Below are 23,574 nucleotides of genomic sequence, written 5' to 3' on the forward strand. Positions count from 1 at the left end.
TACAGTGAGCAGCGCCGCACCCAAATGGGCGCTGCAAACCCATAGGAGGACAACATTGATCCTGGCCAGGAGGAAGACAGTGACAAGGCTTCGTGCTTGCTGCTGTGAGAGGATCATGAGAGGAGAGCAGTGGGCCAAGAGAGTCGCAGAGTAAGGAAGATAGGCCGCACCCGCCACCGGCGGATGGTATGGCGAGGAAAGCCTGACCGGCGGATCGCACGTGGCGGTCAGGATGGATTCTGGAAGCATAGGGTAGCATAGCGAATGAAGATGCGGCTTGGTGAGGGCCTTTCACCGATGAACCACCAGTCCAGAGTCCAGCCCAGCGTCTAGGTCTGCAAGAGGGCCCCCTGACGTTTCCTTGTAGCAGATCGACAGCCTCCCGGAGCGGGCAGCAGCCCTACAGCACAGACACACCCGAGCTGTTTCCGCGTGTGAGTGGCAAAGGTAGTAAGTACCCAGGTTCGTCGACTATAACCAGGGTTGTTTCGGTAGATAACTGGGTTTTTGAGCACTTCGTCACATAAGGGGAACGAACCCTTCTCTAATACTGGCTGGCTGGCCTCTGATCCTTGGGTGGAAATGGGGTGTGAGGGAGGGAGGGCAAAGGGGGGACAAAACGTGGTTGAGTTGGGCTGGCACCGTAGAAAAGGAGGAGTTTCGTCCAGCGGAGAGGGGGGGGGGGGGGGGGGGGGGGAATGGAGAAGACTGTTCATAGTGTTTGCTTGCACGCTGTGTATCAGTAGCCATGGTCAGCGTAGAAGCATCAAAGCGCACCACAACTTCCTAGAACTGCAGGTACTTGAAGAAGACAGGCCCGATCAGGCGGGCGGACGGGGCGGGCGGTCTGTTTCGGCATTCTGGGACTGTTCAAGCCCGCCGTGTCCTGCATTTTCAGAGCAACTCACGGTAACGCCTTCGTTCAGCGCACTAACGAGTCCCGTACGTAAAGGTCACCGTGGACCAAGCACCCGGAGGGGAGGGGTGGAGCTCAGCGTACTGTACTACTAGTCCCGTCTGAGCGCATACCATGGCCAAGTATTAGTTGACGCCAGCGCACAACTCTCACGGCAGAGGCTTGCCGGTGGAGGAGGGTTGTCCGCCTGCGTCCCGCAAGTCATGCTGAAGGCAAAGAATCGAGTTCATCTGCTTGTCGGTCGCAGCTTCGGGGTGGTACGCTTGATGGTTACCAGTTATATTGATGGGATTGTTGGTACAGGCTGGCCTGCTGCGATCTAAGATCAAGGTGTGTCTTTGCCTCTGGTTGAACAGGTTGCTAAATTGGAGGAGGGCTTTTGCTCTTATGGAATGGGACGATCGTTCGGAAAGCGGAAGCTGGCTCGGATTTCTGGAAGTTCATCGTGATGATCATGTGAAGTCCCCTGGCCAAGGCACTTCTTCGGCAGCGAAGTCTTGACGGCTAGGCTGTAGAGTATACAAGGACGACCGGCGTGTACTGGGGAAGGATGATCCACAGCGTCCTTGAGTTGCTACCGCCATCCCAGAGCGTCCCATGCTTTAGTGACCAGGCATCAACGCGTGCGTATAGACGTGCAGCGGGAAGTCTGCCAGGTCGCGACATGCCAACAGCCTAAGCCGAGCAGCACCGAGGGCCTCAACACCTACCGTCTGCGCATGTGTCGCAAGTGATGCGACTGCACGATCAGCATAATTCTGAACACCCGTTGGCGCACGAGCCTCAGAGCGAGCAACAGACAGCAAAAGCTGCGGAAGTACGGAGTAGTGGTGTCGATCAATGGAACCACCACTCAGGCACGAGCATTCAGTATCAGGAATTCCTCCCCTCCATGACTAGGGTAGGTGCGGAGCGCGCAAATCCTGCGGCCATCCTCCGGGGGGCACGAGGAAGCGAGCCAGCGGAAAGGCAAGCTCCAGGAAGATCCGTCTTACCGCTCTGCACCTAGTCTGGGCAAAGACAAATACGGAGTACTTCCAAGAGAAAGGGTCAGCACGTCAGAGAAAGCCGAGCACCTTCAGAGCATTCTGGATTTTCGTTAAGTGACTTGGCGGGGGGATGAAGATGCCGACTTCCGCTCTGGTCTGGCAGTGATTTTTGGCCCGAAGAACCGAAGGGGGCAGCTGATGCGCGGTTGCCGGGTGGCGGAAACGGATTAGGTCATTGCGAAAATGAACCAAATGGTTGAAGCACAGATCTTTCGATGATCGGAATGCTGCGAGGTGGCTGGACGGCCCGAGGATGGAGGTTCTGGCTCCGCAGGCCCGGTCTTTTTGATGGATCATGAGCAACTTGTTGCGCCGCAGGGTGTGTCATGACTTATGGTCGGGAGGAAAAGTGCAAGTGTAGCGGAGATCACGGCAGATCATAAGCAGTCTGCCATTCCTTGGTAGCTCGATTCATGATGGAATATGTACCGGCGGAGTTTAACGTTGATGAAATCTGGCATACTTGGGCTTGTTGAGGAGACGAGCAGATATGTGCAAAACTATAATGCATACTGTATTATCTCGGCAGTGATTGTCAGACTTCGAGAAACGCTGGCTTGTTCCGGGGTAGATGCTAAAGTCTATCGCTCGTAAAAGATACGATACGATATTTCGATACGCAAAGTTCCACAATTGCAAGTCAAGAGGATAGTAGAGTCGAATACTGGCAGAGATGAAGATGTGGTCAACTGTATCTTTCCATGTGCATGTCTCTGGTCTGTAGAGACGAAAAGTGACCACCAGACTGGTAGAGAAGCGGTCTACCCGTGTCCAACACCAGGCAATGCTGTTATCTGCGCCAATTCAGCCACTATGGGCGGTTCATACGCCATGCAAAAACGACAACCCTGCTGGGATTACCAGCAACCTGAACTCCATACTAATGTTCACACCAAGGCTCGTCCCTGAGCCCCAAACGTGATGGGATATCCAATCGCTAAAAAAGCATCGACTCGTTCCAATCGTAGTGTGCAAATACATTGCGGGCAGAATCATCGCCGCCGTAGCGCAAGAAGCAAGTACCTCTCCCACCGGTTTCTCGCCATGAGTACAGTCGCACGTCCATCGTCTCGCTTCTCGGTGCCGTCCGGGTTGCCCATGGTAATCGCGAACAGCCAAAAGACTGCGGCGATCCAAGAGAAAAAGGCAAAGCATATGCTGAGCAATGGTGCCGTGGCGTGAATCGCAATAAGCTTCATCGGACTGAACTCGAAGTTATGAGCGTTGTCGACGGATGACGCATATAATAGTTGTAGATGTTTGCGATACAGCGGACAAATGGTCCGAATCAATGAGAGACTGAAGGACCAGTCCGGTTTGCATAACCGCACAGGCGAGCAAGCGACCAAGGCCAACAATGTGAAGATGGTGAAGAGACAGCTGAAGAGGCTGAACAACGGGTCGAGACATGACATCCAGAACTGGCAAAGGTTAGCAACATCGAGAGTTAAGCTTCGGTCTCGTACCAGAATCCAAATGGCATGGTCAGGCTTCTCTTCCTCTTCATCGTCCCCATCTTCTTGGATGTACCTGATGACCGTTGGAGGAGGCGCTTGCACCATTTCTCTGTGGCCGTGGGCGCTGTTGGACACTCGATGCGAAGCAGCAGGGCTTAACTGCGAATGTCGGCCACGTCGATCCTGCGCATGACCTCTCTCCGCCGCCGGGCCGTATTGGTAAGGCCGAGCGGGATTGTGATTTCTTGGGTCTGTAGCATCCGTCGAGCCTGACGTAGCACTGGATATGGAGGTCTTGACGTGGTCTGCGTTGGGCAGATGCTCTTGATTGCTGCCGAGGTAGGCATGGGGTGGTCTCCGCGGTGAAAGCTGGTCTCTAGGAGCCGTAAAGGAACTATTGGAGGATCTGGTATGTTCGTAGTAGGCGGGAGAATGGCTCATGCCCGGAGGAGGATTCGGCTCGCGCATGATCGGCAATGGCAGCCGGGTGAAGGTCTAAGCTGTGTTCCCAGCGTCATACGCGAGGTCGTGGTAGCTTCAGACTGGCGGATAGGGTATTCGATGCTGCTGGAAAGGGTCCTGAGGTGTGGGAGCGACACATCAGGGTCACAAGGGCGTAGGACGACATGATTATATGAGGATAGAGGCGAGCGACAGCCCGTGAAGAGGAGTCGACTCTTGGTATCCATGGCATTGCCTTGGCCGTTCTGGGCGGAACGTCTCTGGCCTTGGCGGCTTGGTGCGTAGCAGAGGAAATCTGCTCTGGAGGGCCCCCGAGAGGGAATGGAATGTCGGGTGTTGTCCGCTGTGGCTTCTCTACTTGTCGCGCGGCTTTGGGCGCGTCTTCTTGACCATTGCGAAAGGAAAAAGAATCGTATTGTAGGCGACGCGACCATGTGTCAATTCTTGGCTGAGGTTTCATGACGGGCCACTCAGGGCCGGGGACGAGCGTCTCGACAGCCCCGCTCCCAGAGAAGAGCCCAGACAAGCCAACTTGTTGCGCCGCTGTTCGGACCCAACTGCCTACGCCTTTTGCCCCCCGGGCTTGAGAATTACGGGCGATGCTCCATTGTTCCCCAGGCACCGTTGACCTTGATTTTTGGATCGACACAGTACAGCACAAAACTGTTAGCTATCATTCCTTGTACACTAATGCAAATCCTTCAAGTAGCAATGCATTGCTCGCCGCTTTCTGCAATGGTTCCCTCGTATTGAAACGCGGCTTGTGTGATTGTCAAGCTGTCACCCGGGGCGCTTCGGAGATCTGGTCATCAGGCTGCTGCACTGGGTAGAAGCACGCCATGCCCCGGAAAATCCACCCTTAGAGCCCTGCGCCTCCCTTGGACTTCTCGACCGTCGCTAATTTTCGCTATTTGACTCGGAAGACACGGACGCTGGCATCAGCGGCCATTCTAACTTTCTGGGCCTTGTCCTTGAGCCGGATGCTGCCCGGAAACCTCCTCTCGAGCCAATTTCTTGGCTATGGGCAGCCAGCCTTGGAACTCTGGAGCTGACGTTGAAAGGTGATGCGGCATCCACAGTTGTCTTCTTAGCTTCCTGGTTTTCGGCACTCTGCTGCCATGATTGAGACTTGGGCGCCGGCTACAATTCCGTCATTATAGACAATTATTTAAGCACATGTCCAGGTCCTTGCCTTTGGATGAATGCTTCCCCTTCATGCTACTTGCGCAGTTATCCTCGCTTGCGACGGGGCTTGATCGCAGTCGATCGCGTTTCAGGATCGGCAGTGTCACCGCCGAGAGTGTGTGCTCATCAGTCCAACGTCACGAAGATTCGGAGACTGCGTCACTGCCATAAGTACTACGGGCACGACATGCTGCAGTGCAACTCGTCTCAGACGCTGCGCCCTTGAGTCTGTTGCTGCCGGTAACTCTGCAGCTTGGTCCATGATATCAGGTGAGTCCTTTCTTGTTTGTTGCTGATGATCCGGATGAGTGCATATCTACAAGCTTTCGAGTGCACATGAGACCGTTCAGTCCAGGGAGGGTAGGCGCTTCCCGTTGTCTGTTGCCATTGCTCTCGCCGCGATACTCTCTGTACTGGCGGAACCACCAGTGTCTCGATATCTTAGCTCAGTTTGCTCGCAGGGTCCTGGACTTTGGGAAGTGGTCAAGAGGTGTTGACGCAGTTCCAAATCATGGTACCCCGAGCACGTACGACGGTGGCTTTCCGTGTTCCACAAGTGCAGCAGCCGTCCGATTTCAGTTCAGACTCGGACGCTACTAGTACAACATTCCTGTTCGCACTCACCTACGCACGGACCCTGTCTGTCCATGGCGGTGGATTCAACACGCATTCCTACTGCGTACATGTGCCGCGATCTGTGGCTTGTGGTTCCCAACGCACATGGCTGGACTTTGAAATCACGCCGGGCTGCCCAAGCAAAGCTATTGCTTCAACACTCTCTGGTATCTTTCTGGGTTTCACTTGCAGTGAGCGACTCAGCCTAGGGAGAATATGAGCTTCAAGTATCGTTGGGTACCGTAGTTCAGAGCTTGCACGTCTTGTGCAGGATTTACCTTGTGCGATCAGGCTAATCGCGTACGTTGGCACGCAGCTTCCACATTCCTTTGACAGCCAAGGTATTTTATTATTTTTCTGTCCGCTGCCATTGAAGATTGGTCTATAAACGACTGAAAACGCTTTTAGCAACCAAATACGAGCCTCGAGAGGGGACCTAGGGTATCTGTGAAAGAACTTGCTTGTTGGTGGCTATCGAAAAACCGTGGAAGTGCAACTGCACATCGTATCTTAGCAGGCTGCGGGCGGAGCTTGCCCGATTTGTACACCGAGATGATGCGCCCGTGCCAGCCACGCGGGTAAGGCAACGGTGCGATTAAAGTGGCCCCGGGCGCTGGGAGGGGTTAAGGCCCGAGATGCGCATCTAATCTTCGGTTCGAAGGGATGGGCTGATCACCTCCTCAGTGGTAGGCAGCTTCTGCCGATACCAGAAGCGATAGGCTGCTGGGGCGGGCAATTGTTTCGCTTACGGAGACATGGCCTTGAGATCAAGGCGATACAAGCAAGCCCACAAAGTTGTGGCCCAGGCATGCCCCTGCAACGCTCGTGTCAAGTCTGTGGGGCAGCCGGGAAATGAAAATGGGCCAAACCAGGACACACTTGGAGGGAGGTCCACAGCGCAGGGGGGGTCCAGTCTTTTGCTATTTGGGCGTGCGGGATGGAGCGCGGTGATTATGCATGATTGGGTGGCCGGCTAGGAAGAGCGAGACGAAGGAAAAGAAGCCTCGTGAAGGGCCCTGGCCTGAGCAGCGTCCGGCCATGATTGGAAGGCGAGAATGGCCGAAAGAACAGCCTGGTGGGGGCGCGTCGTTGTAATGAAGGCAATGCATTTGCAGCCCATGCGCAGGCGCCGGCATAGCCAAGCCTATGGGAGGCGGCTGCACGTTGTAAAGTCAGCCGCGCCTGCCCCTGGCTGGAGCCACCCGGAATGGGGACGTCACATTTGTTGCTTAGACCCGTTCGTTCGACATCACCTTAAATGCTTATTTCCCTACCGAATCGACTATCATCCAGTACGGAGATCGCGTCGTCTCCCAGGGTGCCACTTTTGGTTTAAGTCTGGCGTTGGCAGGCGTGGTCGGCCCCACCTATCGAGCCGGTCACAAGTCAGCCACCCTGGCCCACGGGTTACGAGCATCCATGCTTGGACCAGATGGATGTCTGATTCAACCCTATCACTAGCGTCAAAATCGAACGAGAAACGGGAGGACGAATCGCCCTCCTCCTTGAGTCTGTCATCCGCTGCTCTTCCTGCTCTGACAGTGCTTCCTAGCCCGCACCTCATCCTTTGCTTCCATCATTGTTTGTGTCCACACATCTCGGAGTACGATTATTACCCATAAGAGCTCTACACCCCTCATTGCCGAGGTTATTCTTTGGCATTGACCCAGCCTCACGTGTGGTGTCGAGAAGGAGGGCGCGCAAACATCTGCTCCGCTGGAGCCTTCGTGCAGCTTCCTGCTCGAGCAGAACTATTTCCTCACGATCCCCACGGGTCTACTACGTTCCAGTGGAGTGTTGTCGGGCGGCATTTTGGATTCGGCATCGCCCTCAATTAGTACCTGGTCCTCATCGAAGGCACGCAGGTCAGCTGGTCGCGAATTACTGCCACCTCGTCGCTTACTGGCATGTCCCTTATTCCGCACTCGTCTCCAGCTGCAGTCATGGCCCTCCAACCGGGTGGTCCATACGCGCATGTCGGCGGTGCTGCTCCCGTCGACGCACATCTTCAGCGCCAGCGCCTGTTGGCCCAGCTGAATGAATCAACCTGGCAGCGGATCGGTAAACACCTCTGCCCGCAGTTCAAGTACGTCGCTGACTTTTTTAGGCACCCTGAACGAATTGATGAACCAGCTCGATGATGCCCTGTTCGCCTACGAACAAGCACTGCGGCACAACATGTACTCCACCCAGACGCTGAATGCCATCTCTTGTATATTGCGCACAAAGGAAAAGTATCCCGAGGCCATGGAGTATCTCAAGAACATCATCAAGATGGAGCCAGCGAACGGAGAGGCATGGGGCAACCTTGGCCACTGCCATCTGATGATGGACAATTTGCAAGACGCATACACTGCTTATCAACAGGCTCTTTACTATCTGCCAGATCCAAAGGTGGGCTTCCACTATCCGACTCTAGTTGGACTTGTACTAAACGTCCTTTCAGGAACCCAAACTCTGGTACGGTATAGGTATATTGTACGACAGATACGGCTCTCTGGAACACGCCGAGGAAGCCTTCTCGCAAGTTATGCGCATGGAGCCTGGCTTCGAGAAGGCCAACGAGATCTACTTCAGGCTAGGTATTATCTACAAGCAGCAGAGCAAGTTCCAGCAGAGTCTCGAAGTAAGTCATGCGCCGAACGCCTATTGCATGATACTAACCGTCGCCAGTGCTTCAAGTACATCGTGTCGGACCCACCTCGGCCCCTTAACGAGGAAGACATCTGGTTCCAGATCGGTCATGTTCATGAGCAGCAGAAAGACGTTTGTCTCCCGTCCCTTACCATGTTCTCACCATTGACGTCGCTTTAGTTCGAAAGCGCTAAAGCTGCGTATCGTCGTGTCCTAGATCGCGACCCTAAGCATGCCAAGGTCCTTCAGCAGCTTGGTTGGCTTCACCATCAGCAGAGCAACTCCTATGCCAGCCAAGAGCAAGCCATTGAATACCTAGAAAAGTCCGTCGGGTCGGGTAAGCTCGCAAAGCTCCATTGGAAGACTCATGGCTGACCCCGTCTTCAGATAACCAAGATGCTCAAAGCTGGTATCTGCTGGGCCGCTGCTACATGGCTCAGCAGAAGTTCCCTAAGGCGTACGAAGCCTACCAACAAGCGGTGTATCGTGATGGTCGCAACCCTACTTTCTGGTGCTCTATCGGTGTGCTATATTATCAGATCAATCAGTATCGCGATGCACTGGACGCGTATTCCCGCGCCATTCGTCTTAACCCTTACATCTCCGAGGTTTGGTACGATCTCGGTACTCTGGTAGGTACTTTGCTGCGCTTGAACTGATCTAGGGATGCTAACCCTGTCTCAGTACGAAAGCTGCAATAATCAAACCGCCGACGCTCTTGACGCGTACGCTCGAGCTGCAGAACTAGACCCAGGCAATGCCCACATCAAGGCTCGTCTCCAGCTTCTGAGGAGTGGTGGCGGAGCTGCCGGCAACCAGCATAATGCGCCCGCTCCCCAGGATGTTCATCCCCAAGCTTATCAAACCGGCGTCGGCGTTCCACCAAATCCGGGTTGGGGCGGACCCAGTGGTCAGAGCCAACATCAGCCTCCGCCCCCAGTGGACGCCGCTCGAGTCAGTGAGTGGACTCGAGGCATACCTCAAGTCAACCAGCCCAATGGTCCAGCGAGCCAGCAGAATGGCTTTGAGAACCGTGAGGGCATGCGTGCTCCGCCAATGCGCGCTCCATCTCCGAGACAAGAGCCACCTCGTGGCTTCCCGGAGCCTTCTCGACACACTCCAGGCCCTGGGCCTGTTCGCAAACAGTCACCGTCACCGAAGATGCAGTCCGCTGGACCTTCGGGTTTCCCAGGCTCGCAAACCTTGCCCCAACTCAATTTGCAAGATCGGGCACCAGCATTCAACAACGTTCGGCCGTCCCCAACACTGAATGGCGGACCGGGACCTCATGCTAACAGCGCGTCTGCTTCCAACACACTGCCCCCATACGGTCGTCCCTTCAGCCCACCCAGCGAAATTCGGCCAATTCGCGATGACCGTGTAAACTCTCCACCAACTGGCGGCTTCCAACAATCTCAGTATCCTGGTGGTCAGTCGTTCCCCAGCATTGCGAATAGCGTCAGCTCGGCTCCACAGCCTCTTCCGCAGACTGCTGAGACCCCTCGTGAAGAGAACAGGCCACCTTCAGCCATGAAGCGAGCTCGAGAGTGGGAAGCTGATGTTGGGCCATCGAAGAAAATTGCAAATGAGGAAAGCCGGGCTCGCCTAGACGAGCCACCTCACCATGGCAGTCCGCCCAATCGCAATCCTACCCCTGGCAGCCACTTCCGTCGCAGCTCATCTGAGGCGCGACGGGAAAACGAGCGTAGGGCGAACGAGAATTACCATCCGTCCGAAGCGGCACATCACCCGTACAGCTTGGCTCCCCAGGTGCCACCCATTCAGCCCTCGGCCGAAGCCCCTCAAGAGGAGCTCAAGGAGAACGTTGAGCCTGCGGCACGAAAAATGGACGTCGATGAAGACTACGATAACAACAGCGAAGATGATAAGAGGGGAGGCAGCGGGACTGCTCCGGGCACCGCTACGAAAAATAGCCCTGTCCAGGGCGCACCGTCTAACGGCGTGCCTAAGCAAGAGGTGACTGCCTAAGACACTCCTTTCAATATTTACTACATGTTCGAGCTATTTTGGCGGGCTAGAATTTTTTAGCCTGCGCGGCATTGTTATGCCAAACGATGTGGCATGGGTTGGAAAACGTTGATTCGCGTGCATGGTCCGGCCGGTGCCGGGCACTCACATGAGATACGAGCTTGCCGCTACTTATTAGGATACGAAGATACACGTTGTTGATAATACCTGGTCAGTGAGCAGTGCTGTCCTCGTGCTGCATCGTATTATTCCTCGCAGATAGCGCACTGCACTAAGCTGCAAATTCGCTTGGCCAACGTCTCGGAGTTAGCCGAGCCTTAAATCCTTATCGGCTTAGCTAGCGCCAAGATTTCTAAAGTGGGTTGCGCACACTCAATCCGCTTTCCTGGCCTCGACTGCAGACATTTTCTTTCCTCCCTCTTCGACAACGCAATAGCATCTTGCCGCCACCAACAAGATGTAAGTTGGCATTGATTCACCTCACAGACTGATACTGATACGTGTTCTCAGGTCCCACCGCAAGTTCGAAGCGCCGCGACACGGTAAAATCCACCGCAAAAAAAGCATGGCATGATCACAAACTGACAATATCAGGCTCGCTCGCCTTCCTGCCCCGGAAGAGAGCTTCCAGACACCGTGGAAAAGTCAAGAGGTTGGTCTTCTAAGTCATGATTCTTCAAGAGTCGAAGCTGAAACATTCCCAGCTTTCCCAAGGATGACCCAAAGAAGCCAGTGCACCTGACCGCTACCATGGGCTACAAGGCCGGCATGACCACCATTGTGCGCGACCTTGACCGCCCTGGTGCGAAGATGCACAAGAAAGAGGTCGTTGAGGCTGTCACTGTCATCGAGACCCCTCCTGTACGTTGCAAGGTCCACTCAATCTCTCTCCTGACAAATTTTTAACGCATCCAATAGCTGATCGCCGTCGGTCTCGTCGGTTACATTGAGACTCCGCGTGGCCTGCGCTCCCTGACGACCGTCTGGGCTGAGCACCTGTCAGATGAGCTCAAGCGCCGCTTCTACAAGAACTGGTACAAGTCCAAGAAGAAGGCTTTCACCAAGTACGCCAAGAAGCACTCCGAGAGCTCTGGCGCCAGCATCACCCGCGAGCTCGAGCGCATCAAGAAATACTGCACTGTTGTGCGCGTGCTTGCCCACACCCAGATCCGCTCTACACCTCTGAAGCAGAAGAAGGCACATCTCATGGAGATTCAGATCAACGGTGGCTCCATCGAGGACAAGGTCAGTTTCGGCCACGGTCTCTTCGAGAAGCCAATCGAGATCGACACCATCTTCGAGCAAGATGAGATGATCGATGTCATTGCCGTCACCAAGGGGCACGGGTTCTCGGGCGTCACCTCGCGATGGGGTACCAAGAAGCTACCGCGCAAGACGCACAAGGGTCTGCGCAAGGTTGCCTGTATTGGTGCCTGGCATCCGTCTCACGTCCAGTGGACCGTTGCCCGTGCTGGTCAGGACGGTTACCACCACCGCACTTCTGTCAACCACAAGGTGTACCGCATCGGCAAGGGTACCGATGAGAAGAACGCCGCCACCGAGTTCGACGTCGTGCCCAAGACCATCACCCCCATGGGCGGCTTCGTCAAGTATGGCGAGGTCAAGAACGATTACATCATGCTTAAGGGCAGCACGCCGGGCGTGAAGAAGCGAGTCATGACCCTCCGCAAGAGCATGTACCACCACACCAGCCGCAAGGCTCTCGAGAAGGTCGAGCTCAAGTGGATCGACACCAGCAGCAAGTTCGGTCATGGTGCCTACCAGACTCCCGCCGAGAAGCGGCAGTTCTTGGGTACGCTCAAGAAGGATCTCGTCGCTGCCTCGTGAGCGTGAGGTGTGCTATTGATAGACTGATGTCATGGGTGTTGGAGGGGCCGAATGAGGTATGAGGCTCTTCGCGCACGAAAAGTATTGATGCACGGTGTCTGGGGATGATGGCATCTTTCTTTGCGTTGGTTTCCCTTTTCCATTTCGTTGACGAAATGAAACGAGCCAACGTGTCATTGCCGGTGCTGCTGCTTTGACGTCTCATGCACGATGGGGAGAAGGTAGCATACCACGAAGAGCAATGAAAAACAATACCCAATCTTCAGTCATGAATCTTGTTTGTCAAAATATGTGAAAACCATGTATATCTTCGCGGGGACATGCGCTCTTTGGACCGTTCTGTCTCTCGCTACCGAGCCGCTGCTTTTCTACCGCGCGCGTTCTGATTCGAGATGTAATCAAGGCTGATCTTTGGGTTGGGCCGGCCTTGCCTGCCGTCGTCGGTACTAATAGAAGCAAAGTGTGACCCCACGCAAAGGAATCCGAAGGCGGGTGTGTATGAGTCAGGGCCTGGCTATGTTGTTTGCTGGGGCACATATCAACGGAGCATTCGGACGCTGTTAGGAGTTTTATGCGACAAGAATGACCCGCGAGCAAGTACTTCTGCAAAGTGGTTATCATAGTGAGTACTGTAGGTCTAGAGCAAGCTTTATGCAAAGTTCCTTGCTGATTCTTAGCTCTCTTCGCTTGACCGTAGATGACATGGATACATGGAGTCGTTCGGTGAAGGATGCATGCCTCCCGCCCCGTCATTTTCTTCCCAAAGCCATTCTTCACGGAACTGCCCAAGCACCGCTGCATGTCCAGCATCGTACTGGGACCAAAAGATGATTTGGGCTGTACATTGCAGCATGCGGAGGAGGGGTACGAAATGCTCTGGGAGAGCCGACGCGGCGAGTGCCCACTCGCCGGAAACCATCGTTGTTGTTACAGGGTGTTAGATTATGGGCAGAGAAGAGGGGGTCTAGAGGGAAGATGTTTCAGGCATAACGGGTCAGTGACTGGCTGAAGCAGGTAGAATGGTATCGAATTGGCCTTCAGTTTGCTTTGCCAGCGTGTCGTAGAAGGCGTCGACCTACACAGCGAGCAGTATGACGAACTGAAAGATCCCGCCCATCTAGGGTCATCGCTTTGGCAGTGCCATTCGCGTCATGAATGTGGGGAACCTTAGATTGTGTATCGACAGAGGCGGAGCGCCCTAGTTCATGCGTTTGTGTGATCGTTAACCAAACACGGATTGTAGATAGACATTAGGACTTTAGCTCTCGACACTTTCCACCTTAAGTCCCACCAGCTTGGACTCTCCCTCGGCGAGAGTGACAATGAAATACACCGCCCTCGTGCTGCTGACCTCTAGTCGATAGACCTTGATGTTTCCATCACCGGAAGCTTTCACAGCGTCAATGACATTGCTATACTGGCCTTTTGGATTGAAGTCATCCGCGGTGAGCTCCTCTATGTCGCTGGAGCCGGTCGTTCCCAGAGACTTTACGAAGTCAGCCGCAGATGGCAGGCTCTTGCCGGAGTAGGGTGCAAAGAAGGGCTCGAAGGGGGCATCTGTCTCCGAGGTGTAGTGAGGTTGTGTTGAGGAGAGTAGTTCTGCGATTGCTTTTGGTGCGGCTGAGGCAGAACCTGTGCTGGTGGGGTCGAATTTGGACCGGCCTTGAGAGGTTGATGTGGTCTCTTGAACTGCTGATTTGGGCTCGTAAGCATTGGCTTTGTTTAGAAAGGACATGTACGATGTGTCGTCGGCCATGGTGCGTGAAAATGCGGCGTATCTGGGAAGATGTCTTGAGAGAGCAACTCTACATCTACCGGTTGGATTTGCGAGGCTGCACAGTGAGGTAACGACGCGGTTGCGTCTTGAAGATCTCAATTGATTCAAGGCTCTGGCAGATAAGTACAGCATCTGCTTTGAAGCAGCGAGACTCGTAAGCGCGTCGTGGTAGTGACTTTTGCCTGTGACGTAATCTTCTGCTTGCTACGGCGGTCCAAGCACACGCCTTCAGCCACTGCTTGACACAGGAGTTCGGAGTTCAAGAATCTCGCAGAACCCAAGAAGCTCTGCCTAGAACGAAGTTACGTTTATGGGTACAGAATGTTCGAATGAGGCTGTCCTCATCAAGGCTGCCAGTGCTGGGTTCACTCAATTGGGCGCGCACCTGCGAATTTTCTCGTATTACCGAGTATATGCTGAGGTTTTGATCTGCTGGCTGATCAATGATCAACTTGTGGATCGCTGACCAATGTACGGATACCGCTGCTCGGGACTGCAGCGACTAGCCGGCGGCAACACTGATTGTGTTCTGGAACATATTTGGCAGGTCGTTCAGCGAACCTAAGAAGATCCAAAATGTTTCATGCTGCTCGACGAGTGGAACCAATCTCTCTTGAGCCCAGACGCGATGAAACGGAATCAAACGGCATCAGGTCCATGATCTACAGACAAGCATGTTATCGATATTTGCACATGCCGAACGCGCGTCGTGGGGCCGGTCTTGCTTGATCTTGACCTCACAATCGCTTTGTAACAACACTGTAGAGAATAATAGTTAGGATGTCTGATCTTTTGCCCGCTCCACTGAAGGGTGCTGAACAGAGAGCATTCAGAATGATGAGTTAACGGCTGCGATTGGATGAAGATGGATCTCGGCGGCTAGGTGAAGAGCGACAGATCCAGCCGGGGCGGGATGCAAGCCCGTAGTGTGTCTTGGATCTGACAGATTCCTACCAACGTAGATAGTACTCATTGAAACAGTGATAACTGGATCTGATCAATGCCGAAGAATCAGCTACATGGGGACAGTTGAGAAACTTTCCGTCGATAGCACATCTCAGTGGCAGTGCAGCCAAGGGCAACCGTATCGCTTGTTAGACGCGGTTTGCATTGCGGTGGCCGACGAGTCGGGACTCGTGCTGCTGTTGCTGCGGCACATTATTTAGCTTTTATTTGCGCACATGGGCTGCAGCCAGACGGCCGCCCGGGGCCCGCCCCGAGCGATCCTTCGGGCAGTCACTAGCAACACCATCAGAACACTTCATAGGTGCTATGAAGAATTCCCAGCGCTTGACAGGATTCTGGTCTGGCCCTACATGAGCTTGCTGCAAGATGATTCCCCAAGGAGAATTGTCGTCGAGCAGCTGCAGGTACACCATTAGGAAGGCAGTTGATTGGTTTAGGGGGCTGGATACATGGTCTCGCTAAAGCAAGATCTGGTTTAGCTACTCCGTAAAGCCCGTCTTTAGGGGCCTCCTTCCTGTAACGGGGTCTGGCTCGTTTGGTGCCTCCTCGAATCCTGAGAATGCTGCCAGTGTCAACGCAGCTACACACGCATTCACTCCCCGTTCATTATTTCTGCTACTGTCGTATGCACATAGAGTGCCTCGCTCGTTATTGATTTCGCTCTCTGTGCCCAACAAACGAATCTTGACACCGCAGCGGCCCCTACCACGCTCTTTACCCCGTATCCCGCTACCCCTAAACAAAGCTCGATTTCCTGCAGGCAGAGAAAGGCGTAGCAACTCCAGCGACTTCACGGAGGCTCGTCTGTAACAAATCGCTCCAGATATACTCTACGCGTCTCGCATGGGTCTACTGCAATCGATGCGAACGCTCCTTCCCTAAACAATCAAACCCGCCTTTCACACCTTGCGTGTACGAGCGCTACACGATGAATTCCAACAATCCCTTCTCGCCTCCGCCCGCGCCTCCTCATATTACACTGAACTCACCAAGTCAACGTCACCTTGCTCCACCGTCGCCAAATGTTTACCAACAAAATAGCGGCTCGCAAGAACAGCTAATCCCGCCCCTCAGAAGGGGTGACGGCTCTCCCGCGCGGTCTCCATTCGACGATGCCAACACCACCTCCTCGCGACGATCGAGTTGGCAGTCGGAAAGAACAGGCGATAGCAGAGCATTTCACAACCCTTTCGGAGAGGGAGATGATGACTCTTCGAGGCCAGCGTCCCGCAGTGGTAGCGAAGACGATCTCAACACGCAGACGGTTTCGGAAAAGTACAACATCACACCTTCAGCAGGCTTGTTATTGTTTCCCGAAGACGTTGAAAAAGATGATTATTTGCACAACCCCGATCCTGGCGGCGAACCCAGAGACTGCGACATCTTCACCCGTCGAGGTCTGGTCAATGTCGGAGGTTTAGCGTTCATCGTCTTAGGACTATTATGTTTGTTCATCGGCTATCCTGTCCTGTTCGTGTATCTCCCTTCCCTACCGAATGACTTACTGACCCTTGCAGCACGTTTGTTCAAAGCTATATCTCCAAGACAAACCCCTGCGCGGGCAACAGTCTTTGCCTGGACTCGACTCAACCCCTGCTCAAAAACCTGCGAACATCTCTGATCGACCCAAACACTCCCCCAGAGGCACTGCAGAAGAAGGATTTCCATGGAAACACCTGGAAGCTTGCCTTCTCTGACGAATTCTCTACCCCTGGTCGGCCTTTCTATGATGGTGACGACCCTTATTGGCACGCGGTGGATCTGTGGTACGGTGTGACAGAAAATCTTGAATGGTACGATCCGGATGCCATTACCACGGACGATGGCTCCCTGAAGATTAGATTCGACGCTTTCCAAAGCCACGGTCTCAACTACCGATCTGGCATGTTGCAGAGCTGGAACCAGATGTGCTTCAAAGGTGGCCGGTTAGAGGCAAAACTTCAGCTTCCAGCCAGCGGCGACACGGTGGGACTCTGGCCTGGTTTCTGGACATTGGGCAATCTTGGCAGGGCAGGTTATGCAGCAACAACTGAGGGTATGTGGCCGTATTCATACGAGGATAAATGCGATGCTGGCATCACCCCCAATCAAAGCCAGTCAGACGGCATTAGCTGGCTCCCAGGTATGCGGCTGCCAGCCTGTACCTGCAAAGGCGAAGATCATCCCACGCCTGGAAAGTCGAGGTCAGCCCCGGAATTGGATGCTCTGGAGGCCACCATTGCTCCGTATGATGACTCTGGCAACAACATCGGCCACGTTTCTCAGACGTTTCAGGTAGCGCCCTTCGATATCTGGTACCAGGCCGATGGCGATTGGATGGAAGTCTACGACTACTCTATCACCCGGATCAACGAGTATAAAGGAGGCCCTTTCCAGCAATCCATCTCAGGGCTCACAAACCTGAACAACGACTGGTACGAGAACCGTGGTGGATGGCAGGTCTATGCGTTTGAGTACAGCCTGGGCGATGATGGCGACGTCATATGGTACGTTGGCGATGACACTCCAGTGTGGCGAACTCACGCCAATGCCTTTGGACCCAACGGAAACATTGGCCGCAGAAAGATCCCGGAGGAGCCGATGTATGTCATCCTCAATGTGGGAATGTCACCAACTTTCTCGGCCCTCAATCTGACCCACCTCACTGAGCAATTTCCAGCTACGATGAGCGTCGATTATGTTCGCATCTATCAGGACTCTGATGGAGAGCTGACCTGCGATCCGGAAGGCTATGAGACGACTGGGTACATCGCAAACCATCTGGACGTTTACACCAATCCCAACATCACAAGATGGTAAGCTAGCATCCAAACTGCACACGTTTTGGACTAACGTTTCTCTTAGGTCAATGACTGACTACAGCTGGCCGAAGAACACACTCATGGACGACTGCTCCTGAAACTAATGGATAATTTCAACCTCAATCGGGGGAATCATTATTGAATTGACTCATCGCATCTTTAGCGGCATGAACCATGCATACATGGGCGTTTGTGAGGGATTGGTATCTGAAAGTGGACTGATGGCCGTGAGAGGCTACTCGGAGGCTCTAGAATACTCTTTTGACGATCGAGACGGGCACGATGGAATTTGATCGAACGGAAAGAAAGTTTCTACATTGAAGATGGGAAACACTATGTGCTCTCACCTGATATACCAGAGTTGATGTATCATAGCGGGAACAGGATCTGGCTGCAACATCAGGGGGTAGGCAGGCCCTGAATACAAAGAAAATTCCACAAGAGTCGTAGATAGGTACTTGGCTTCACCAAATATCACCTAGGCGACGCTGTATGTTCCGTCGTAGGTGGGCCGAAGCCTAATCCTGGATGGCTCGACGTTCAACAAGACTGTATATTAGCTGGGAAAGAGAGGTGGTTTTCAATATCTCCTGCCTAGTCGCTCCTTCGCCGGTCTTGCAATTGGTGTTGAATGCAGCAGTTGACGTGATACACAGGAACCCGCAATCTAGACTTCTCCTGCTCGGGTCTGGCCGTGAATGCATGTATCCCTGTTCGAACCTTGGATGTTGCAGACCCCGACCCACATTTTCCACCTTCTTTTGTTCCTTATCTCTGGGAACATACGATGAGTACGAGTCTGTCGCGAGGGCCAGGTCAAGCCATGTTACCAACATCAATGCCAGCCACGACCAGCGCCCATCACCCGTCGGGAGACTATGGCCAGGAAGCGAAGGTCACGCGAGCCATTCTTATACTGGCGAATTATCAGCTACTGATCAAGTATGCGAATCTGAACCAGAAAGTAAGTTGTCAGACATTTGAAAGGAGCACAGTCAGGTGCTGATTGTTCTCGTACAGTCTATTCCTCGAACGAGGTATTATTTCGAGCAAGTGGCAGTTGGGGCCGAGCCGGACCCAATCATTCAGAACTGGTTTGGAAACGACAAATAGCCGCACGCAGAACAGACTCTCCCGCGTCGAACATAGATAGAGAGCTCGGCATTCACTGGCACTCACTCCGGAAACAATTGAGTTGTACAGCAGGATACTCGTCAAGTGCAAAGAGATTAACGAGTGTATACCGTGAGGCGTGTTGATCCAATAAGCCCTTCTGGTGTATGCACTCTGGTCTCACAGGTGAGGAGTGATCGAAGGATAGTAGACAAAATCCTTATTGGAACCCTCAACACCTTCATTCTCTGAACTCGAAGCCTGCTGCCCTTCTCCTGCGACTGTTCTTCGGGGGATGTTCAGCCTCGCTGCCCCGCAAACGGATAGCGAGGCTGAACCCCAAAGGCGGTGAAGGAGTTTTGCCGGCCGAATTTCACAAAAAAGCTGATGCATGCCACCAGTCGCCCGTTCCGGCTTTGGAATACCTACATCAACCACAAGCGCAAGATGTCGCTCGAAGAGAAGTTGGCGAAAATCCGGTCGCCAAACCTTGAGAACCAGAAACATGTGAGTACCAGCAACTCCGCCCCAAAGCCTGTACTGACCACACCAGACTCGAAATGCCTTGGCCTCCATAGAAGAGACGCTGCGTGACCAGAACCTGGAACTTACAGCTACGGCATACTTCGCCTCATCATTGGCTCTACTGAAACAGGCATCAGCGTCGAGCCAGCAAGATGAGGAAGATAGCGTCGCGGCGGCTACGATATACCTCCTCGACATTGTCACATCCCACGTGCCAACAGGTCTCCTACGCTCGCAGTTCAATAGCATCCTGACACTTTTGATACCATATGTTTCAGCCTCAGGATCCAATGCACCATTACTGCGTTCGGCAGTCGGCTGCCTGGAGTCGCTACTTCTCGCACAAGACTCACAAGCGTGGGCACTACCACAATCACAGCCTGGGCCGAGACAGGCTATACCTGCTCTACTGGGTCTAGCCATTGATCCGAGACCAAAAGTTAGGAAGAGAGCACAGGAGGCGCTGACTGCAATTCTCAAGAACCCGCCACCGGGTCCAGCACTCGATCATCCGGCTGCCGAGATGTGCGCAGTAGCTTCCCAGAACAACCTCAAGCATGCCGCCGAGGCCGTACATCAGGCCCGGCGGCACAAGGGTCGATCAGATGACAGCCACGAACCAGCTGTAATTCATGCGTTGCAGTTGACCAAAACTGTGGCGACAGCCTCGGGTGGATGGCCGAGCAAGAAGATTGAGCCTCTATGCGAGCTCCTGCTTACCCTATCGAAGTCCAGGAACGACTACCTGGTCACCAGCGCGTTCGAGGTGTTCGAGGTAATATTCGAGGGCATGGAGGATGAAGTTGCGTCCTCGAAGCTACCACGACTGCTTGATGCGATTGTGGACCTGAAGCCCGCACATAATGATTCGCAACTCGTCCCACCATGGATAGCCATTATCTCAAGAGGTTACGGTACCTCCGCCTCTGTCGAGCCGGAAGATACATTTGCCAAGCTCCCTGAGCTTTTTGATCTTGTTGTGGTCTACCTGACTAGCAATACTAGGAACATCAGAGTCTCGGCGTCGGAGTGTCTCATCTCCTTCTTCGCAAATTGCATCCCAGACTCCGTCATCTCAGACCCCTCAGTCTACGATGAGAAAGTTCTGGAGCTGCTAGCAAGCCGGACACTTGGCCTCCTCGCTGTCAAGTATCAGTCGGCGTGGGTTGAGGTTTTTCAGGCCATCGCTGCTCTCTTCGATGCCCTCAGATGGCGAGGAGATCCGTTCCTGCTACCCATCGTGAAGTCAATCGGAGACCTTCGTGGTAATGATGGCTTTGGAGGTAAGAAAGAGGCAGATGATGTTCTCGGACAGGCTATCCGCAACCTGGGACCTGCCGTTGTTCTATCCGTGCTACCGCACAACCTTACTACCCCACAGAAAGGCCAACCTGGCCGTGCTTGGCTTCTTCCACTCCTTCGAGACTATGTCTCGAACACGAACTTGGCTCATTTCAAGTCCGACCTACTGCCTCTGAGTGAGGCTATGTTTCAACGTGTTCTCAACCACGGCAGTGCTGAGAAGACTATGGACATCAAGATATTCGAAACAGTTGTACAGCAAGTTTGGGCAACCTTTCCCGGCTATTGTGACCTGCCTCTCGATCTTCCCAAGGCCTTTGATCAATCATTTGCAGAGCTGATCTCGAATCTTCTCTACCAACAGGCTGATCTTCGCGTCGATCTTTGCCGAGGATTGCAAAATCTTGTCGAGTCAAATCAGGCTCTTCTGGCCTCCGACCTTCCGGACGATGTTCTGACACTGGAACGACGGCTCTCTCGGGCGGATGCCGAGGCTAACATTGCTCATATATCGACTTTTGCGAATAATTTGCTTGCCGTCCTCTTCAACGTATACAGCCAGACGCTTCCACAATCTCGCGCCTACATTCTCCAGTGTATCAACGCCTACCTATCAGCCACTCCAGAGGCCGATCTCACTGCCACTTACGACCGTGTAGCGACCATGCTGGAGAGCGAGCTCCCACAACCTGGGAAGTCAGCGCCACCGAAGCAGCAGCAGCAACCTCCCAGCAACAAGATGCCGCCAACCTCGCACACCCTCCTCGACCTCATCATCGCTCTCTCAGTACACCTCCCACGTACCAAGTTTCCGTCGCTCTTCGCTCTCGCCTCCACTCTCCTTACCTCACAGGCTCTGCAAAAGTCAGATCCTCAGCTCATCAAGAAGGCCTACAAGCTGATCCCCCGTCTATCTACCTCTACTGCCGGCGCTGCGGCTCTACGAGAGCGCAATTCCGAACTCCGCCAACTCATTATACAGACCGCAGACAGTACGCCGGTACCAGCGAGGAGAGATCGACTGATGGCCATCGGCACCTTGATCGAGTATCTGCCATCGTCCGAGCTGCATTTCATCCCATCAATTAGTAGCGAGGTCGTGCTTGCCTGCAAGGATGCGAATGAGCGCGCCCGCACCGCCGGCTTCGATGTTCTACTCGCTCTGGCCGCTCGAATTGTGGCAGAGGGGAAGAAGGGCTCGAAAATCCGCAACAGTTTGGTACCACACATGCCAGATGACGCTCCCGACGTGCCATGCTCTGTCGAAGAAGTCTTCACCATGGCGTCTGCAGGCCTAGCAGGTGTGGCGCCCCACGTTATCGCAGCGAGCATCACTGCACTGTCCAGGTTACTCTATGAGTACCGGGCGCAGCTGAATGCCGAAGTAAGGGAAGACATGCTCGACACAATGCTCATGTTCATCGATAGCAATACCCGCGAGATCGTACGAGCCGTACTAGGTTTCGTCAAGGTGGCTGTTGTAGTTCTTCCGACGGATCTTCTAGAAGCAAAAGGACGCATTCAGGCCATATTAAAGGGATGCATGATCTGGAGTAAGGAGAATAAGGGCCGTCTGCGACAGAAAGTCCGTGGTATCCTCGAACGAGTGCTCCGCCGCTGGGATGCTAGCCATATTGAGCGCTGGGTTGACGACGAGGAGGGTGCCAAGATGGTCAAGAACGTGCGCAAGCGTAAGGAAAGGGCCAAGCGCAAGAAGGGGGCAGAGGCCGGAGCTGACGAGGAGGAAGATGCACATGACAAGAAATATGACAACGAGTACGATGAAGCGGTGTATGGCTCCGACGAAGACTCGGACAGCGTCATCGGCTCCGACGATGAGGACGACGAAATGAGCGGCGTCAAAGTACGCACCCAGAGCAAGCAATCGAAGAATGACAGAGGTCAGCAGTTCATCCGCCAAGACGACGAGGATGACGAGCCTCTGGATCTGCTCGATCCAAAGTCTCTAGGAAGCATCACGTCCCGCAAGATCGGCCGTTTGCGCCAGGATGCACTGGGCAAGAGACAGACCAAGGCCAGGACCAACGAGGACGGAAAACTCGTCTTTGGCAACGACGACGACGATGACATTCTCATGGGAAGGAACACCAATGGCGATGCCAGCGAGGGCGGCGGTGTAGACGCCTACGTCGCCGCAGTCGACGGCCCCGATGCCGTGCGCCGCGGCCAGAAAGGCCGCTTGAAGGTCAAGTCGTCACAGAAGCAACGCGGTGGCGATGCCATGGAGCTCGACGACGACGAAGCCAAGGCCGTCGGCGGGCAACTCAGCAAGAAGCACAGGCGCGCCGGCAGCGCCGGCAGCACGGGCAGCGTGGGTGGCAAGGGGGGCCAGAAGGGCAATGATCCGAAGCACGCGCGGAAAGGACTGGGTGTTGAGAAGAGCAGAGGCGCGCCTCAGCAGGGTGGAGGAAGGGCTAACAAGCACAACAAGAGGAAGGTGAGCTTCTCGAGACATGGGAGGCGATGATTGTCTGGCGTTGAATGACAAGCCAGGTAAATAGCTGCTAGACACGACGAATTGAGACCGTTATGTCAGCGAGATTCCCGCTGCTTTTCCTAGGTGCTTGGTACTACAGTACTCCCCTCGCTCCATCACCCAGCCTTGCTTTCTCGTGTCGCGCGAAGCATCATGGCCCTCGCAGTACGGCGCGGGTCTCTGCGTCCAATCCGTTGCCGCTCATTTTCGACCACTCCTGGATCGTCGAGAGAGCCATTCTCGGCTTCATCAAGGGCTCACGTTCGCGATCATTGCACAGCAGAGCACAGATTGGACGTCGTTATGATATAGTGTTTTTCCTAGCTGCTATATCGTCGCTCATCACCCACTGCCTGTTGCGCTGTGTACTTTGCCGTCTCTCGTCTTATCCAAAATCCTTGTTGGGCCATCTGGCACAATATCCAGATACTTTACTCG

At 54.0% G+C, this 23,574-nt stretch overlaps 7 protein-coding genes across 7 annotated transcripts; 5 read left to right on the forward strand and 2 right to left on the reverse strand.

The window, feature by feature from the left end:
• Positions 1–2,957: 2,957 nt before the first annotated feature.
• On the reverse strand, positions 2,958–3,890 carry HMPREF1541_09937 (uncharacterized protein; the record flags this gene model as incomplete). Its single annotated transcript, XM_008714609.1, has 2 exons — positions 2,958–3,386; positions 3,432–3,890. The coding sequence occupies 2 exons, from the start codon at positions 3,888–3,890 to the stop codon at positions 2,958–2,960; spliced, it is 888 nt and encodes a 295-aa protein (XP_008712831.1).
• A 3,737-nt stretch (positions 3,891–7,627) lies between these two features.
• On the forward strand, positions 7,628–10,307 carry HMPREF1541_09938 (uncharacterized protein; the record flags this gene model as incomplete). Its single annotated transcript, XM_008714610.1, has 7 exons — positions 7,628–7,745; positions 7,792–8,078; positions 8,131–8,310; positions 8,358–8,450; positions 8,499–8,655; positions 8,706–8,950; positions 9,003–10,307. The coding sequence occupies 7 exons, from the start codon at positions 7,628–7,630 to the stop codon at positions 10,305–10,307; spliced, it is 2,385 nt and encodes a 794-aa protein (XP_008712832.1).
• Positions 10,308–11,057: 750 nt separating this feature from the next.
• Positions 11,058–12,155, forward strand: HMPREF1541_09939 (60S ribosomal protein L3; the record flags this gene model as incomplete). The annotated part of the gene is made up of 2 exons (XM_008714611.1): positions 11,058–11,168; positions 11,226–12,155. 2 exons carry the CDS (start codon positions 11,058–11,060, stop codon positions 12,153–12,155), a joined length of 1,041 nt encoding a protein of 346 aa, XP_008712833.1.
• Positions 12,156–13,413: 1,258 nt separating this feature from the next.
• Positions 13,414–13,911, reverse strand: HMPREF1541_09940 (uncharacterized protein; the record flags this gene model as incomplete). The annotated part of the gene is made up of 1 exon (XM_008714612.1): positions 13,414–13,911. The coding sequence occupies one exon, from the start codon at positions 13,909–13,911 to the stop codon at positions 13,414–13,416; it is 498 nt and encodes a 165-aa protein (XP_008712834.1).
• Positions 13,912–15,826: 1,915 nt separating this feature from the next.
• Positions 15,827–17,697, forward strand: HMPREF1541_09941 (uncharacterized protein; the record flags this gene model as incomplete). Its single annotated transcript, XM_008714613.1, has 2 exons — positions 15,827–16,368; positions 16,416–17,697. The coding sequence occupies 2 exons, from the start codon at positions 15,827–15,829 to the stop codon at positions 17,695–17,697; spliced, it is 1,824 nt and encodes a 607-aa protein (XP_008712835.1).
• Positions 17,698–18,522: 825 nt separating this feature from the next.
• HMPREF1541_09942 (uncharacterized protein) lies at positions 18,523–18,812 on the forward strand (the record flags this gene model as incomplete). Its single annotated transcript, XM_008714614.1, has 2 exons — positions 18,523–18,663; positions 18,720–18,812. 2 exons carry the CDS (start codon positions 18,523–18,525, stop codon positions 18,810–18,812), a joined length of 234 nt encoding a protein of 77 aa, XP_008712836.1.
• A 447-nt stretch (positions 18,813–19,259) lies between these two features.
• HMPREF1541_09943 (uncharacterized protein) lies at positions 19,260–23,127 on the forward strand (the record flags this gene model as incomplete). The annotated part of the gene is made up of 2 exons (XM_008714615.1): positions 19,260–19,319; positions 19,366–23,127. 2 exons carry the CDS (start codon positions 19,260–19,262, stop codon positions 23,125–23,127), a joined length of 3,822 nt encoding a protein of 1,273 aa, XP_008712837.1.
• Between the last annotated feature and the right edge of the window lie 447 nt (positions 23,128–23,574).

Source organism: Cyphellophora europaea (genome assembly GCF_000365145.1).
Source record: "Cyphellophora europaea CBS 101466 unplaced genomic scaffold supercont1.11, whole genome shotgun sequence".
NCBI classification, from domain to species: domain Eukaryota; kingdom Fungi; phylum Ascomycota; class Eurotiomycetes; order Chaetothyriales; family Cyphellophoraceae; genus Cyphellophora; species Cyphellophora europaea.